The sequence below is a fragment of the Elaeis guineensis genome, chromosome 4, assembly GCF_000442705.2.
Source record: "Elaeis guineensis isolate ETL-2024a chromosome 4, EG11, whole genome shotgun sequence".
In the NCBI taxonomy this organism is placed as follows: domain Eukaryota; kingdom Viridiplantae; phylum Streptophyta; class Magnoliopsida; order Arecales; family Arecaceae; genus Elaeis; species Elaeis guineensis.
The window spans coordinates 69,734,816-69,755,278 of NC_025996.2; the positions used below are offsets into that span (position 1 = coordinate 69,734,816).

General features: G+C 37.4%; 1 protein-coding gene across 1 annotated transcript in view; it reads right to left on the bottom strand.

Annotated features, from left to right (window-relative positions):
* The window catches only part of LOC105034260 (cysteine-rich receptor-like protein kinase 2), a 47,853-nt gene that overhangs the window by 14,403 nt on the left and 12,987 nt on the right, over positions 1–20,463 (bottom strand). The window contains 4 exon segments of the mRNA XM_010909336.4: positions 11,045–11,082; positions 11,085–11,194; positions 11,319–11,550; positions 19,935–20,148. Of these exon segments, the coding sequence (XP_010907638.2) occupies positions 11,045–11,082; positions 11,085–11,194; positions 11,319–11,550; positions 19,935–20,148 (594 nt within the window).

Below are 20,463 nucleotides of genomic sequence, written 5' to 3' on the forward strand. Positions count from 1 at the left end.
AAATGGGTATATGTAATTAATTTTGTACTCTTGTATACTTGGGTTAGTTTATGCTTGAATTAATAATATTTGTTATTCTAAATCAGTACATTCCTTGGCATGTTTAATCTAAATCAGTACATTCCTTGACATGTTTAATGCAATAACTTCCATAAGTTCAATTTTAGCATAAAACCACCCAAACTACACAAATTATGATTATATAGTTCAAAAGTCAAAAAACAATAAAATGGTTCAAAATAACTTGCCCTGATTTTTTTCCTTCAATTTTTTTTATTCTTTATGAAACTTCAAAATTCAGAGGGAACAGCCAAAACTGCCAAACTCTATCTGGGAGACTGAATATGAGAACCCACGTTTCGAAACCTTCAAACACTTTTTCTTAAGCACACACATGTTCCCTGCTGGTAGGAATTAGACATTGTAGCAAATAGTCAGTGTCACATCTTGCAAAGCCTTAATTAGTCATAAAGCCTATTAAAGTCATGAATTATTTACATTGTTATCCCAGCACTTTTATCAACTTGCCAAGAGTAAAAGGCTTTCATTTTGTCTATTTGCATAAATCAGATGAAGGCATGTTTTGCATATGATGGTCTTTATTTTGTAGGCTTGGCTTCATTCTGATGGTCTCAATACTAAAAATTTGGCATTCTTCCAGTTCCAACAAGGCTGGCCTGATTACAATGCCCTAAAAGTTGATTGGCTTTCTTCCTATAGGGTAAGTTTGATTCTAATAAAGTATGAACATTATAATTTTTCAGCTTCTCTCAATGTGGTTGGCATTATTCTAACTATTCCCAGCAATTAGAATTTCAGCCTGTAGACCACCCCAGACAACCTCACCAAGGCTCTTAAGTCCAAATCAATAAGTGGTCATGTGCTTAAACTACCTCCATGCTTTGAGCTTCAAATTGGTCAAGTGTATGCACAATTTCATGCAATTCCACTTTCAATTGATTAATTGAACACTTAATTGCACCCAATTGAACCCAATGAATCAGTTGCTTGATTCCCCAATGTTTGATCCCAAATTTCCATCTCCAAATTCATTCACTCCATTTTACTCGAATCAAAATCTAATTCATCTCTTCCCTAACCTAATTCAACTCTAAATAACAAATTTTGAGCTCAATTGAAGGAAAACCCTGCTACTTCCACCAATTTCCTTGAATTGGTTTAGCCCAACTCTTCAATTCATCCTGGTTCACTAACCCCACCCCAATTCTTTTCTAATTAACCATCATTTCCACCTTCCATCCATCACTTAAATATTCCCAATTAGATAAAATTCCTGCACTCTCAATTCAATTCGACCTGATTGGTTCAGTTTTGAGTTGCTACGTTTGAAATTCTATCCATTGAGCTTAAATAAGGCTCAAGTTTGAATTGTGGCATTCCACCATAGTCGAAGTATCTGGATTTAATTTCATAAACTTTGGACACTTCTAACCTCTCATTTGAAATCACCATAAAATCCACCAAAAAATTCCAAAAAAATGGAAAATAAGTGAGAATATCAAATAGATTTGAAATTTTGGACTCTACCTTTCGCTCTACAAGCAACTTGGAGGAGAGTTCCTAGCCATTAAACCTATAAGAGCACATCTAAGTTATCCAACTTTCAAAATTTGAATTATTATGCATGGCTCTCCAAAGATCAATGATTGGATGTCACTTGTTATCATCTCAACCCTTCTCCAAATTCAAAAATTTAAATCTTAGCAATTGCTCCACCTATGGTCTCACATCTCGGCAGGATGTCCCAAGGGACATCATGATGGGGTACCACATCGAGTGCCATAAAAGGACCGTGGCACCATTGTCCTAGCATCTTGATTGGCAACATCTTCAGATGTCCCATGCCCTTATTGTGGGACTAGGTAGGATGGCAGCATGTCTCATTCCATGGGCAAACCAAGATAGCCCCATTCTATGGGATTTAAAATATTGGCTCCAGGAGAAGAAAATCCCTTTCTTTAGGTCTTTAGTTCTCTTAGGTTCTCTTAGCTCTCTCTCTGCTCTCTCCTCCCCCCCTCCATTTCTTCCATCAAGCTCCTTTTCCATCCAATTGATCTAAATCTTGATGCACCCCAGCCAAGAAGCATTGCTTCTACTTTAGATCCGAGGAGGCTAAGAGCCAAAGGAGAACAAACTAGGAAGAGATCCCATTTGCGGTCTCCTCCTAGGATGAGATTGTGCCAAACATGCTGATACAATAAAATTTGTTTCTCGATGATAAGCAAGCTTGCCTCTTTTTCATTTTTTCTTATTTTCTGCAATTCTAGTTAGTAGCTTGTACACCTTTCTTATCTTTCTAAAATTGGGCATCTAGATGGGAGAATAGATTTAAGGCCCTTTAATTTTTCTCTATAGAGGTCCCCAAGCACTAGATCCACTCTGGATCAAAGTAACCAAGGGCTTGGTGAGGGGCTAGAACTTTTTATTTCTTGACCTAGCCACCATGTGCCCAATGGATAGGCACATGGCACAGATGCCATAATTAGGCTACATAGATGAGTAAAGGGCTGTGTCTTTGTATCCAGGGCTAGACAGAGTATCTTATTCATCAAGTCTTCCCTGATACTACCCTCAAGCCTCAACTAAAGCTCAAGTTCCATTCATCCAACCTATTCTACCCTTCCCCTTTTGGTTTTTGGTTTTTCTCCTAAAAGAACTGGTGGCGACTCCAAACTTTCCTCAAATCATGCCTTGACCCTCTCTCTAGGCATGTCCACCAAGCCTTCTTCATATGAGATTTGCCTTTGCCATATTCTAATTATCCTCAATAATTAGAATTTTGGCCATCTCCATGCTGGACTGGCTCTTATTCCAATTATTTCCCAACACTTAAGAGGCCTTCTCTATATGGGGTCGGCCTTATAATACTATTCTAGGTTTCATCCTACAAGATTCACTTAAATATTTAGAAATCCTTGGTCTTCTTCAAATGAGGTAGGCCATAACCAAATTATATCCAACATTTAAAAATTTGTCCTTGTCCTTATGGGGCTAGCTTTGTATCAAATTAGTATTTTTCTTTTTCCCTACTAGGCTAGCCCACTCTCTTTCAAAGTGTATGGCCTTTTTCTTGTGGGTTTGGCACAACTCAAATCGTTCCCATCACTTGGAATTCTTGCCTTCAACCTGACTTTTATGTCCCAACACTTGGAATCAAGATTTATCATACCGATTGGTACCATATTATACCATACCGGTAACCAACTAGTATGTATCTCGTACTATATCAATACTCAGTATGCCTCATTGTCTCATATGTATCATGTACTGACACTATAACAAGATAGAACCAGTACAGGGTCTGGTACTAAACAAACCTTGGAATATTTGGTCTTATCCCACAAGTTTGGCAATCTACTAAATGAACCCATATATTTAAGACAGTATGATCTGCCTAGAAAGTTGGGCATCTCTAATGATGTTTACATCTTTGAGTTGGCATCAATCATCACATTTCCAAAAGGTTAAATACGTGTATTTTGATATAGATAAAATAATGCTGCCAATATGCCTACCCATCTATGGTCAAAAAGGGATAGCCTGAGGTTTTGAAATCTTGTTCTCTTATGAGTTCTAAACTTTATACTAATGTTCTAGACTTGATAAACGTCACCAACCCAACCCAACCCACTGAGTCACCAACCCGATCCAACCCGCTATTATGGCTGGGTTAGGATGGCAAATGGATCCAAAAGTGGTTCAACTATCATTCGAGAAGGTCACTTAATTCCTCTTGCCCACATAAGTTTCCAATGAGTTGAGACTTCCTATTTACTATCGTTTCTATGTCAGAGGAAGACAAGAGAGGAAAATGGAAGAATAGGATTTCATTCTAAGCCTAGGCTAGATTAATGGCCCACCTCCCAAATCCTACGCAACTCTCCTACTCCATAGATCTGGTGTCAAAGGGTGCCCTCCACTATGGACTTGGAGTGCGAGTCATCCTCCATGAATTTTGTGGGGAGAGCACTCTCCATCTTGGATCTAGTATGATGTGCTCCTATGCTACAAATCCAGAGACAATGAACTTACCATGGAGCTAATAACAAGAAGCTCCTTTGTCACAAATCTAGTGATGAAAGGTCACCCTCCCATGAATTCAACAACAATAGGATTCTCCGGCAAATTAAAAAAATGTAGTTTAAGTTTTTGTATTTTCAGAACTTCTATTTAGGTAATTTTCTGAATTAGTTTTAAGTCCTATTTTAAATGAAATTGGTGTAAAAGAGTCTTATATTAGGTATATGTTGAGTTGGACAGGTCATGAAATCATTAGAATTTGATTTTTGGTTGTTTTACTTGTCTCTTTATATAGGATCACATGTTAATTCGAATTTTTTCAGAAAATATTTTGGGGATCAGCTATTTGCCTATTAAGAGTGCTAGTTTGCTTGGAAAGCAAGTCACGTAAAATTTATAAAAGGTCTATTAGGGTTGAATTGAAAAGCATCTTACATGATTTGTTTTGGATACAGAAAGGATTTCTTTAGGCCAAGTTCAGCCCTCCTCTCTACCTTTATCTTGTCTCTTCCTCTTCCTCTTCTTCCTCTTGTTCATCTTCTTCTTCTCCATTTATTATTCTTTTTGAGTATTCTCTTTTCTGTATTTCCACTACAATCTAATATATTATTGTGCTATTTTCTCATGCCTAAAATTTGAATTCTCCTACAAGTTAATTATTGACCTTCACCAATCGACAGATTACCATGGTGCACTGAACCGGCCCAAATCAGGTGGTTCGGGGCATACCGAATCGAGCCACCTAGAAACCAACATGGTTCAGGCAGTTAAAACAAAGAGGGCACCTGAACCAATGCGAACTGCTTTGAACCAAGTGGTTCAAGTGGAACCAGCTCAAGTCGGTCGATTCACACCAGTTCAAATGGGTGAACTAGCCTTTCCCCTCAAATAACAGAAGAGAGAGACCATAAGAAGCTCATTTGCTTCTCATGCCTTTCTTTTTCAAAAAATAATGTCAAACCCACTCAAATCCCTCCAATAAATGCTTATTTAAACAAGAAATTGTTAGATTCACATAATCCCACTCTGCCTCACTCATTTTCTTGGTTTTTTTTTCCCTTTTTTGAGGTAGAAAATCAGCAAAAAATTGAAAAAATGGGGAGGTCAAGCCAAAATTTTGGATTTTGGCATGATTTCATCATATGTTGTAAATCTATGGATGTTCTAAACAATGAGACTAAAATTTCTAATTTTGTTAAAGCTATAGTTTTCAAATTAAAAATAATTTTTTAAATAAAAAATAAAATAAAATTCAAAAGTTACTATAAAATTAGAATCTTGTTTAGGGGTATCTATTTATTTAAGTTTGGATGCAATCATGTGCATAAATGTCTAGGCCCAAATTTGAACAAAAATGAAAATAAGTAGCCTTTGATGCATGTCCATGGAGTTAGAAAAATATATGTAGTATCTAGGACAGATTCTACATGGATCTAAACTCAAATTAATTTTTAAAATTTTTTATTTAAAAATTATTTTTTAATTTAAAAATTATTAAAAATATATAATTAATTAAAAAATATAAAAATTAGTACCATGTATTAGATAATTCAGAAGTATTGTCTAAAGTAGAAAACATATTTTTCTAAATTTATGACATTTAAAAAATTATTCAATTAAAAAATCTAAATAACACAAAAAATTATGAAAAACTAAATCTATATATTATATAATTTAAAAGTATTTTCTAAAGTAGAAAACATATTTTTTTATGATAAAGAAACTTTATTATTTCTAAATTAATAAACTAACACATTTGTTAAACCTATCAGGATGGATTCAATGAGAAAAAAAGATGTAGAACATAATATTTTTGGAACTATAGACAAATGCTCTCAAGTCGATACCACTGGAGGTGCAACTAATGCAACATAGAGTTCAAAGAAGCAGAGATAACTAGGATGAAGCAGTGCTTGACTGATGATTATCTTGATATATCTATGTGAAGGAAATGCCCACAGAAGGTCTGAAGCTGATGAAAAATAGTGAAAAAAAAAATTGCCACAAAGATGGTGGATCTCCAAGCGGCAAAGCCATCTTCTTATCACCCCAAGAGTCAGAGAAGATCTCCACTCCAAATAACAAAGAATAGATCCAGGCTACCATTCAGGTGAGGCTAGATGATAAGTAGCAGCAAGATGAGGTGGCTGGACATAGGACTCAATTTGGACCGTCATACTGTGAGTTGAGCTTTGGTTCTATAGCTAATAGGGGAGAGCTAGAATTCAGGAGGACCTCCTCTCTAGGGAGGTCATCAATGGAGATGGTGGCCATATTACATCTATGTTGGGGCTTTTGGTAACAAAAAGAAATCATCCATGACTTAGATCCACGTGCCTCCTTCGACAAAGATTTGAAGCAACAAAAAGTTGACAGCATATTGAAGAAGAATAAGAAGAAGAATACATGACAAGCTATTAGATTCTGATTCTACTTGAGCCTCATCCTGGCGAATGTGCGAGGTAACATATATTCTAGGTCTATCATTTCCTCCATACAAGTTGCCGGCTCGGATGTAGATCCTCCAAGACCAAAGAATATCTACAATGAGCTTCTTGACAACAATGAGCTATAGAAGAAGATAGCATCATACCTAACCAAGGGGCCCACATGCAGACTAGTAGTCATTTGTGATAATTGGACCAGACAAAGCATCATCAATTTTCTGATATACTGTGATACGAAGACTTTTCCCATAAGTCAGTTGATGCTTCCGATCATGTGCACGATGATGTACATCCGCAAATTGATGGAGGAGGTGATTGACCAGATAGGAAAGGAAAATGTCATGAAGGTTATTATTGATAATGGGCCATGGTATAAGATAAGACCGTGGGAAAGATCTTAAAGAAGAGGCAGATGCATATTTTTTAGACCCTACGTGCTACATATTATATATCAACATCATATTAATAGACATTGGGAAGCTTCATAGGATGCAGACAGTGAAGACAACTCAGTCTATCATCAGATTTATCTATAACTATACATGGATCCTGTTATTGATGAGATATATAGGAGAAGAAATCTTGAGACCAAGTGTGACACGGTTCACTACAAACTACATTGTACTTCATAGCCTCCTTGAGAGGAAAGCAAGCCTACTTCAAATGCTTGTAAGTGCCGAATGGCAAGGGAGAAGATATGCAAGGGCTAGCATTAAGAGGAGTAATGTTGAGAACTTGGTGATGAGACAGACATTCTAACTGTGAGCCAAGAAGATAGTGAAGGCTATCAAACCGTTACCAAAGCACTTCCGACTTTGAACAACAAAAGATACCTCTAGAAAGGCTTCCTATATTATATAATAAAGAGGGCAAAGAATCAAAATAGGGAGGCAGATTCAAAGCATGCTAAAGAGTACATTAGCATCATTGAGCAACAGTGGAATTACTAGATAGATAGAGACTCACATCTAACACACAAGTAAGAAGTCAAGAACCATCTGAAAATGACTGCTCCTCTACTTGTACAATTTTACTAAAACAATTATGAACTGTATTTGTAGCTTGCTACCTGAACCCAAGGTTCCAATATAATAAACCAGAGATTGACATAGATGACGAACTTCTGATCATTTTGTATAGTATGATATAAATGATGGAGCCTAATCCAGAAATCGCAGCCTTGTGTCTATAAGAGATAAGTTAAGTGGCATGCTTTTGTTAACTCTATCTTCAATCAACAACATATTATAACATGTATCTTTTCATAGATGAAAATATTTAGGGAAAGTACCGACCACTTTGGAGTCTTGACAACTACGTAAGCAAGAAAAATATGAATCCAAGTATATTAGATATCAATGACAATAATTATTACTTGGCTCATTGATAGATTCATTTTGGTTTATTGGCAAAAAATCTTAAGCGGCTTGCCATCCAAATCCTCTCCCAGACGATCTTCTCAAGTAGCTAGCTCAACTGGTCCACCTTTGCCCTCATCTATAGCAAGCAGAGAAACCATTTGACACAAAAGTGCCTCAATGACCTGGTATATGTTCATCATAATTTGAGGTTGAGATTGAAATACGTCCAAAGGAAGTGGAGCTGAAGTACTTGGATCAAATCCATAATGCTTTTGTTGAGGATGAAGATGATTCGATGATCAGATGGCTTATGGGCCAGCAGCAAAAGCCAAAGCTTAATGAGCCAGGATTGCCTCCATGACTGGCCAATTTTATAGCCATCGAGGCTCAGGTGGATGTATAGTGATAGGTAGATCACAACATTTCATACATATTTCTAGCTGATCAGCCAGGGCCAAAGAGGTCACTAGGGAGTCAGCCATCACATGCTCCATATTCGAGACATCCCCTCAAAGACATGATCTCTCGTTGCATAGATAAGGTCACCATACAATCTGGTCGTCTTAGACAACAGGGTGACATCCTTCCAGCATAGCCAGGCAAAGAGGGGCATGAGGGGAAAGTAGACAGCTACTTAACACAGTCGAAAAAAAAGAAAAAGTAGTTGCAACCCCAAAAAGAGCATGGAGGAGTCAATTCACTAAGATTCAGAGACTAAGGAAGCAGCAATGATGATTCTGATGATGATAGATCTAGTGGCCAGGGATGAAATAGAGGATATGAGACCATCCCTTATCAGACATAGCCAAGGGATGGTCTTCAATCCACTAGTAAGTCCCGGTTTATAAATGCCATTCAGGATAGGGACCACGGTGGATAAGCTGATAAAATCCACAAGGATATAATTGCATTTAGGACATAGGCTTCTCAAGATCGTTTAGTATATGATGCAGCTACATAAGACCTCGCACATGGAGTAAGACCCATGGACATATCAGATTTCAAGTCATATACTGGATCCTATTATCCATAGCCACAGGCATCTTATGACCCATATGGATATAAATATAGTGCGTATGAGGCATCATCTTCTAGTGGCTACTCCCCTACATAGCCTGACCTACCTTTCGAATCAGATTTTGCATCAGCATATTTAGATGGGCCCCTCCATAACCTTAGTAAAATTGAAGGACATCTTTCATGGCTAGAGCTTCAACGAGAGATTTGAGACCGGCTATAATCCAGAACATGTACCTTATGGGATGAGCATATATGACAACAACATTGCTTTGTTAGAATGGTAGACTGATGTGCCTCTTATGCAAATGATCTAGACATGTACGAGAGATATCGGCACTCAACAAGATTCTACATGTCGGTATGCATATTATACTTTACATACATACAACTAATTGTATCATTATATGTTTTGTATCTCATAAATTGATTTGAGGATATTTCGCTCGACAAAATTATGGACATTAGTGTTACCATGATATCATCCTTAACAATATAAGTCATGACACTCTTCACAACCCCACCACCACACCGTTGGCTTCCACCTTTCTAGACTTGGGATCCACAGAGCATCTCTTTGGCTTATTTCGGTGCAATGCCATGGTGACTCAAAAAAATAACTCCAAAACACCAAGAAACATCATTTAAGATATACTAGAGTGATAGAAACATCAAAAAAGCATAAAATTAGACTCAAAATCATTAAGAAACAAAAAAAAAAGATGAGTTTTCACTTAAAAAATAATTAAAAAAATAGAAAAAAATGATGTGCCCATTCGAAACTAGCATGCCATCACAAACCGTATGTCAATATGGTACCAATTACCTAGCCAGTACCGCACTGAATAGGTGGCCGATCAATATGTCTCGATATTGGCTTGGCCAACCTCATAGATTACAATTAAACATATGCCCCTAGGCCCATAACTCATCTACAAGATTCAAACAATTTTTTTGGTATTCTTGAATTTTACAATTGCTAGAAAATACCTTTTCTGCCGTGTTTTCTATGATGGGACAGGTAGGAAACTTGTTGATGCAAACTCTAATTTAGTCCATTCCCTAGGCCCTCTTATGCATTGTATGCCATTCCCAATTGGTCCTGCATCATTCCCCATTTTTCTCTTTCTTTCTATTTTGAAATTTTAATATCAAGGAACCAGCCAGGTGGGATCTGGTTGGACTCACCCAGGTCAAGCAGTTCAGATGCCCAACTCTCTAGGTTGAGCGGTTTTTCAAACTTATCAATTGCTGCATGGCCTGATCTGACATAGGACTTGGGTGACTGGTCAGTTGACATGAGTAGCGGTGCTTTAAACACCAGCTTTTTTCAATTTTTTTGTTCCTTTTGTAGCCTACACAAAAGTTTGGCCACTTAACATGTTGGAAAGCAGTGTATACAAATACAAATTAGGAATAAAGATCATTTACTCAAACTTCTATTGCTTAATAGAATCCACTTGCAATTAGTATGTATAGGTTTTTGCAATCTATTCTTGTACATAGCTTGGATTGAGGACTACCTAACCAAATAAACGGTCATAATGAATTCAATTTCAGATATAGATAGCTAGGTTCATGCTCCATTTATCATAGACTAGCTTTTGGTATGTGCAACTGCAATAACTTGCTTACATATTTTTTAAACTTCTATAACCGAAGGCCTCAAAGGCAATTTAAGTATTACATCACACGAGGAATATCAGCTTTTGTGTTCCCCAGCAGTTTGATACACCAGGTAAAACATCACACAAGGTTCAAAAATTATTGCTACATTTATGTTACATGATACAAAAAATAGTTAATAATTTATAGTTCAATCGTATTGACAATTGAATTTGGAGGCAGATTCTAGTAGTTAAGGATTTGAATAGAAGTTCAGGTTCAGAAAACCAGTAAAACCCTCTATAAAGCCTTAAAAAAATCCAGTGATATTATTATTAACCTCTTTTATGCGAAACTACCATCAAGTTGCAGGACCTTATAAAGCATGGGATGAAGACCTCAACCAACAAGACAAATTAGAGATTCAAGAAGAATCATCTAAAGAGAAATATGAAGTATAAAAAGTAAAATCATTGTTTTAAGGCATAGTTCAATATTGCCAGGTGAAATCATTGCCTTTTTGTTTAGAAAGTAAATGTAGTGCAGCAAAAAAGAGGTTTTGAATAACATCACCAATTCAAGAAGGTACTGAGTTTCAGGCTCAAGCTTATGTCGTTGCTCTTCCGACCACTAACTATTTCGAGGACAACAACTCCATAGCTGTATGTATCAACTTTCTCAGATAGCTGTCCATGAATTGCATACTCAGGTGCTGTATAACCCCTGTTACAGAATTACGTAAAACGGAAAGCCAAAACATTGCTAGGTTACCATTTCTGCCTACAAAACAGGAAACATATATAAGTTACAACTATCAACAAAATGTAAATAAAACTTTCACTCATACAAGGTTCCTGCAAACTTGGTGCTCAGATGACTCTGATCGCTTGGAAGAAGCCTTGCCAGGCCAAAATCTGCAATTCTGGGCTGAAAATTCTCATCAAGCAGTATATTGCTAGACTTTATATCACGGTGTATGATACGGAAATGGAATTCCTCATGCAGATATACAAGACCTCGAGCCATGCCCACAATTATATCAAATCTCTGCTTCCAGTTGAGGGTTCCATGTTTGTCACCTGCCAAGAAGATACACCAATGCAATTGACATGAAAGAAGAATATGCAGAACATTGTCATTCAGATAAAGCATTTGTATATTGCAGAAATTTTTTAACTATCATGACTATGGGACGCGGGACCCTTGTAAATTGGGGCATACTAGTCTGTATCAGTAGGTCATGCCTGGGTTAGTGTGCATAAACTAGTACAAACTGACAGGTCTAGGGACCCGTTAAAATAGCTCTTCTTCTCATTTGCCTAATTTTGCACCTGGTGGAAAGAGGAAAAGAGAGAAGAAAGAGGAGAGGACGAAGGAAAGAAGAAGAACTCAGTTTCAGTACCAGCATCATAAACCCAACCATCAGCTCCAAAAACCTACCCTGATCCTAAATTTTGATAAATAAACCCCAAAAGCCCTATGAACAATAATTAAAAGCACAGACAATGACAAAAAATGGCATCTATGGGGATCACTGGGATGCCAACCCATCACCATTGTTTGGAATTTTGGATGGTCCCATCCAACATAATCCCTGACCAATACCTGGTCTAAGACTCAGATTTAAAACCTTGATTCCCAGTCAGTGGAGACCACTACCAAACAGGTAGGAAAGCAATCTATCAAAAGCCACTAGTGGTTCAACTAGTGGTATGGGTGGTGGAGCTGATGCCAGTAGCCAGTGATGTTGCCAGATGTGTTTTTTCTCTTCTTTCTTTACTTTCTTTGTTCTTCATAGAGTTAATTCATCTTCTTTCTTCTCTTTCTTCCTCATGTTTTGTTGCCCTCTTTGTCTTCTGTTACTTCCTATTGATAACCTGATCTTCCCCTGTTTTTTCATCCTCCACTCCTTTTTCCACTATCTCCTTTTCTCTATTTCTTTTTTGCTACTGTCTCTTCTTTATTAGGCCAGGATTCCTGTTTTTATTTTATTTTCAGTTCTCTGTTATTTTTGTTTGTTAACTTTTCTTCTTTCTATGTTTTCTTTTCCCTTGCTTGCTGGCCATCAGACATGGTGCTACAGGAGTCTTCTAAAATAATTTTATTCTTTTATTCTTGTCGCTGGCCATGGCCATGCAGCCTCATGCAGCCTAGCCCTGTTGACAGCATGGTAGACATCTAGTTTCTTTCTTTTCATTACCTATTGATTACTATACAATACTATGTAAGGCCATGAATTGATAGTGGTAATTAAGTCTTCTACCATCATCAATCAAGTACCTTGTCTTCTGCAACATATAAATAGAAGTAATTCCAAGTAACAAATATGATTTTCCAAACAAAACATAGTTATTGCTCAAAAAAAAAAAAAAAGAAAGAAATGGCAATCCCTTTACCGAATTTTTGTGTCACTACTTACTAGTGTTTCCTAACTGTTAGGTGGCATTTGGTTGAATCACTATGGTGATTCTAGGTCACTAGAGATCCCAATCTCAAGGTAATTTGATCCTGATGATCTAAGATCACCATATTTGGTATGCTATATTCTAGTGATTAAAGATCTCGGTTGTCTATAAGTGGCCTGTTGCGTATACCATAGGAATCCAAGATCACTGACTACATAATACCAAAACTACCCGTAATATCAAAGAATGCTAAACTAACCCGAACCAGATGGTTCGGCTTGTAACAAATCGTACTAAAGCTGGCCTAGGATGGTTCAGCCTCTCGAGTCGATTCACCGATGTTTTATTTCCAAATGCCCCTTCCCCCGTAGACTACTTCTATTTGCTTTGAAATCCCTCAATTCACTCTTTCAATACCCTCATCTCACCCTTCACCCATTTGCTCATTCGAAACCCCGTCTCGCCAACCACAACTGAGAAATCCCACCATCTCCCTCCCCCCCTCCATCCCCCTCCCTCTCAGTTAGGGATTCCCTCTCTCTCTCCTTGCTCCCTCTCCTTTTCTCTCTCTTCCTCTTCTTTTCTCACTTGCCTATCTCTCCTGCCATCTTCATTTCAGGATAATGGAGAGTTGACAGTTTCCGTTTCTATTTTTTAAAAAATTTTGAATTTTGAACTAAAAAGTCATATACCAACTTCAGTTCAAAAGTTAAAAATTAAAAAAAAAAAAAAACTGAAATGGACCAAAATGGCACGATACTAATACTGTACAGTATTGTGCCACTTAGCAACTGTCACAGATCTCAGTATTGGTAGAAGCACCATTGCTTGATATATTCCATATATTTTACAATCAAAATTCCCAAATAAATCATAGGTACACATGAACGGCTAGCATCAAGTCCATACAATGTTGAATTGTTTTGGCATACCAGTTATAATTTTGACAACAAGATTATTAATCCTATAAAAATATATATTAATTGTTCCAACAGAATTAATATTTTCATTTATACTTGTATTTATTATTATTTTAACCAGGTAATATAAGTAATATATTTAATAATTTCATAATATAAATATAAAGTAAATAATATATTCCTATTATAATTATAAAAGTATAATTAAATAATAATATGATTAATGATATATTATAATATAATATATATATCATGAATACTATATATGTAATATCAACATCATATAATATATACAAAATCGATTAATATATCAATGGTTTATTGATATACCAATTTTTTCTTACCGAACTAAAGAATATTTTTGTTCCCAAATTTTAACCCAAGATCGCTGCCCTAGGGTAACCTTGGAAACCCATCCTCAAGGACAGGTTTAAGATCACTATGTTCGGCAGTGATTTTAGGAGTAGAAATGATTTGGGATCATTGCCACATAGAATAACTAGTGTAACCAAACACGGTGATCTCATCACCTCCACCCTATCAACCTTGATCTTAAGGTCATCACCCCATACCAAACACTCTCTTAATGAATTCCAACTAGAAAATACAAGATGGATCAAAGATGAGGATGAGAGAAAGGGAAGGGGAGTATATGAGAGAGAGAGATTGGAAGAAAGATATGATTCAGAGGAATATAAGCAGAGCACAGAATGGGTGGGAAGGGAACGAAAGAGGGAGGCCAAGTAGGTGCAGAGAGGATCCATGAGATGAGAAAGAAACAAAAGGGAGAAGAAAAAGGGAAAAAAGAGTTGGAGGGAGGTCGCATGGTAGGGAGCATGGTTCTCAGAACTGTCCCGAACCAAATGGCTCGGGGCATACCGAACCAGACCGATGGAGAACCGAGACGGTTCCGGTGGAGAAAACGGCATACGTCGGTGCCAGGGAAGAAAGAGAGGGAAATAGAAGAGGAGAGAGAGAGGAGAGGGAGAGGCCAATGGCCCTCTACAGAAGCTGGCGGTCGCCCTCTGTGACCGCCCGAGGTGGCGAAAGCCGCCGCAGCTCGGTTCGCCCGATGGGGATGCCGTAACGAGCAAGAAAGAAAGAGAGGGGGGAGACCACCAGAGATGGAAGGACGGGACGGCAGAGGCCGCTGGAGGTCTCTGGATGGCCGCCGTGGCCACCAGGCGGCAGAAGCGATGCGGACAGAGGCGCGGAAGCGATGGGCATCAGCCATTTTTAAAAGGAGAAGACGAACAATGAAGCCAGCACTTGATTTGCCGGCTTCACTGTTTTAGAATTTTTTTAAAAAAGTTTAAAAATAGTGATGTCAGCACTCGATTTGCCAGCTTCACTATTTCAAATTTTTAAAAAAAAATCCAAAAATAGTGATGTCCGGCAAATCTATTGCCAGCTTCACTGTTATCGGACTTTTTTTAAAAATCCATGAAATAAGGGCGATCGCCCCTCTTTCACGCCATGGAGCCGCAGGCGGCATTTACACCACTTGACGGCCACGGCGGCCAGCCGGAGGCCCTCCGGCGGCCTCTCTAGCAGACCCTCCTCCCTTTTTCTCTTCCTCTATCTTTCTCTTCCTCTCTTTTTCTCCTCTGATCCTCCCTCTATCGGTTCACGCCGGTTCGATCCGGTACAAAACCGTACCAGACCGTGCCGTCGGTCGATCGAAACAACCGTCGGTCGATCGGAACCTTGGTAGGGAGAGAGTGCCTTCTAATGTGGCTACTTTATCTTTTTCTCTTCTACAGCGGAATGGTGAAGGAGGTTAACGATGTGTTATATGCTTTAAGATCCACACCTATCCTATGGTAGGGGAAGTGGCCAAATAACCCATATCCATTCAATTGTAGCCCATTTTACCTCCAAACATATGCGTGCACACATGCACGAGCATATATATATATATATATATATAGACACACACATACATATATATATATATATATATAGAGAGAGAGAGAGAGAGATGAAGCAAGGGAAGAGGGGATCTATGAGATGAGAGGGACAAAAAAGCAAGGAAAAGGGGGAGAGAGATTTGGTGGGAGATAGCATGGATGAGAGAGGTGAGCCTTCTAAGGTGACCACTTTATCCTTTTTCTTCACTATGGTGGAGCGGCGAAGGAGATTAATGGCACATTATTTGCTTTAAGATCCCTGCCCATCCACTGGTTAGGAAGGCAGCCAAATCCAACCCCATATCCGGTCAATCACAGCCAAGTGTGCCTCCAAACATCCACACACGCATGCATACATATATGTTAATGTATATAAATAGAATGGGAGGAAAGAGGAGAGAGGTAGGAAATTAGGGGAAGTGGGGATCTATATTATGAAAGATGAGAGAGAAAAAGAGAAGACGGTGGGAGGCATGAATATGGGAGGCGAGCCTTCTGTGGTGACTACTTATACTTTTTCTTCACTATTGCAGAGAGGCAAAGGAGATTAAGCATATGTTACTTGCTTGAAGATCCATGCCCATCCTATGGTTAAGGAGGCGGCCACATCCAACCCCATATCTACTTGATCATAGCCTGGTCTACCTCCATACATATATTTTAATGTATATAAATATGTATACATTTTGGACACATAGTGAGGGTTCTATGTCAGGATTTTCATTTTTGAATGTTTAAATAGACTAGCTTCTATTTTGTTGCTTCACATTTGTTGTTTAATTGCTTTAATTCATCCATCTAATTTATTTCATATTCAGTTATGTTAATAATATTGTTTAAGCTTTGTTATTGAATTGCTTATTGTTTATTTTGGACATTTTGTTTAAATGGATTAGCTTATATTTTGTTGCAGTCCCATAGCCACCCATCTCCTAGCTACAGTCTTTTACAACAATCCTATCAATTTTATATAATTGGTCAGAAATGTGCTAGAAGTCAAAATTTCCCAATGAACAATGCGGACAGGTAGAAAGTTACCCATCTCATCCATACCCAGATAGCAGATATCCATACATATGAAAACTTCCTTTTAAGTTGGAGCGCACAGAATATCTATGCTCAAGGATCCAAAATTTCCAAAGACTAGAAAGATCCAAGAGCTCTCATAAATGATGATCAGGTAATCTTCATAAATGAAGTACATATGCATCTCATTTTGTTTAGTTTGCTCAGAATGAATAAAAGAGAAACAATGCAGATAACATTTACCACGATAACTAAGCAAATAAGATTCAAGAGAAAATCATATTGTTAAATAACCAAACAACAAATTGTAGCTGCCAATCAACCATATTGCGACAAGAAACAGAGTCAGTAGTCCATACCACCACAAGCCAGAGCCTCTCTCAACAGCCAAGACAGTGCATTATGCTCCCTATTGCCTACAACTTCTTTTCATACGACATAAGCCTATTACTCTACTACTACTGTTAGACAACATGCTAGGGGGAACAGGTACATGTGATCCAAAACTGGGAACAGTGGGAACGGTGTTGAAGAATCTACTGATGTGACTTCAATATAGGAGGAAGATTTGTTTCTTCTGAACTTAGTGTGAACAAACATAATATGGCTAGAAAGTCAAACCTTGATTGTGCTCTATTGGATCCTAAATTTTCCATACATAATGGGGAAGAACACTGAGTGTAGTGGCTAAATGCATATTCCTACCATATACCAAATATTTAGGCATTAAAAATCATGAATGATTTCGTCAACTCACCAAGTAATCAGCAAATAATCAAGACACTGCTATTAAGAGACCTGCTAAAGGCACATTGATAGAACCAAGCAGCTGTCTCAAATTTTGAGTTGGAGAGGAGCCAGACATTCAAAGTTGATACCAGCACTATCTCTAAATTCATGCTCACATGATATCTAAGATGCATCCCAGGACCATATGCATCAGATGCAGCTGGGATACATGGCACATTCTAATAAAAGGCCCATGAAACTTCAAGTATGTGCAGGATACTTCCTAGATATCTTTTTGAGATGAGGATGAGGGTTTTCTTGCAGATGAATGAAAACCTTTTTGGAATGGATATGATGGTTAGTTAAATTTTAGATTTTATCACACCGATGTAAATTTATGGAGTATGGAATATGGTCTATGGACTTGAATGATCATCAAAAAATGCCACCTAAGGATGCCGATTTACTTTATGAAATATTCTGATAATCCACTCTACTTTATGGATGTCTTTTATACACATAAATTTGCATATACATCCACATATTGCCATGTCCCAGCTGTGGCACATCTTACTACTAAACAGAAATGTCATTTTGACATATCAATATCTCATCATCATCCATCCAATGCGGGAGACCATCCACATCAATGGATGTGGCCACTTTGGTTGTCGTTACTCTTTCATACACACACATTCATCAGATCATCCTACATTGCATGCATGCTTTTGTCTTTTTCTTCCCATTCATCATGCATCTAAATACCGAATCAATAGGCACCCATTTTAAATATTTCTGTGGAACTATTACTCCATCCTACTTGCCTTTTGTTCTAATCATGGTCTCTTATAACCTCGCACATTATGCTTCCTGTATTTTGTGTTATGTTCTACTGGTCTACAGATCGAAGTGTGTAAATTAGTAAAACTTAGACCAAAAGCAGATCACAACAGAGTATTCCTTTCCCAACCATAATTGAGAGTTTAACCAGCTATGATTCTCATAGATGTAGAGCCATTCCTCCTATGCATTTATAATCTTCCCTCAAATAATCCCACACCATAAGCATATCAATGTGCCTCCATATGAACCCAAAAGCCATAGTCCTAACCTAACCAAATTTATTTTTGGATCTCTATGGGTTAGCTAATCGCCAAGCAAATATAGAATTCCGAAAAACACTACCACACAGTATAAGTTAAGAATAGAATATTCTAGTTTTCTTAATATTTATATATTATGGGGGCATTGTTGGATCATTTTACATTTACAATGATACCATTTTGACCTTAAAGATGATGACTTGCTTATCCAACATTAAAATTTCCTGAAGTCATCTCTTCATGTTGGCTCATGTCACGTTTGAATAGGTTAGTGTCTAGGCCACCAAGCACCAAGGTAAATGGCTCCTACTTATTAACATTCATTTAATTTTATTCGTTGGGCCTCTCATTGTTCAACAGGTCTGGATTACATTATCATGCATCAAGACCTAAAGGGCTCCTACTTTTGTATTAGTTCTTTAATTTGTAGTTTTGTTTCTCTAAAAAACCAACCTGAATGAATGACATAAAGAAAGAGATGGGGTTTCTATTATTTTTACCTACTCATATTTATCTTTTCTTTTTTTACTATGACATTTCTTCCTGCTTTCTTTAGCTTTCTTATTTAGACAGCTGAAAGTCTACACTGACTTCATGAAACTATTTGATCATGCACTGCCACGTGACAAGTGCACGGCTGTCATTTATTAGGAATTTAAAATAATCTAGTAACTGAAGTTTTTCTATGAGGCTGCAGAACAGTCATTTCCACACTTCAGCCCCAAAAAATGGTGTACAGTATTTCTTAGTTAATACTGAGAAACACCATTTGAACCTAGCACTTCTCATTCATATTCCTAGTTATAAAAAATTTAAGTTGACTACATTTATTTTATTAAAAAAAAAAAAGATTTCCTAATGTGTCTTAAAAAGTTTTTTAGAATATAATTTGGCAAATAGGTGTACATTAGATGTTGGTATAAGACAGTACTCCACAGGATATAGTTCTGCATGTCATGCCATGCAGAGTTTAAATCACATCTAGCTTAGTATGTGATACTAATAATCCAAAGGAAATTAGGCAACAGAACATTTCTAATTAAGTGGTATACATAATAACAAAGTGATAACAAAGCGTAAGACATCACAAAGCCTCTTAACAAATGAGGCATCAGATGGTCTGCCACGACATCTCTCTACAAAACAAGCTTCATTGTTTTTGAATTTTTACTAAGTTAAAAATGGAAAAGAAAATATTTACAAGTGTTGTTTGGAATTAGTATGCTAGTAAACTTCATGCAAGGCATTTTCAGATAAACTACAATGCACAGATTTTATTTGGGAATAGCCTAATTATAAACCAACCTACAAAATAAAACTGAAAAGCAATATATGATTAAGTTTATAGTTAAAGCTAGAAAGTTTCGTACCAAATAGGAACTTATCAAGGCTGCTATTTGCCATGTACTCATAAACAAGCAGCAGCTCAGGACCTTTGCTAGAACATCCAAGAAGACGGACCAGATTTCGGTGCTGAACATTGCCTATAAGCTTCACCTCACCCTGGAAATCAGCCTTTGCCCTGCTGGTTTGAGCTATTGCCAGTTTTTTCACCGCAACTATTTTGCCATTTTTCAGTACACCCTGCCACAGATCAACAATTTAAAACACCCAAAATAATTGTGTGAAATACTAAAAAACAAGATCAGCATATACAAATATCCAGAGACATTGCATATTTGGGGATGGCATATAGTTCCCAAGGAACAACCTCGAAGGTTGTTCACTGTGCAAAATTAGAAAATTTACCATGGACATTCTGGTATTTAATTTCTCATGAGATTTAAACTGAAGAATCAATAAAGATTTTAGGGCTTTGAAGAGACCATTTCTTTCCCTACTTCTATCCTTACTCCATTCCTCTAGCATGTTACTTTTAGACCACCAGACACCACCGCA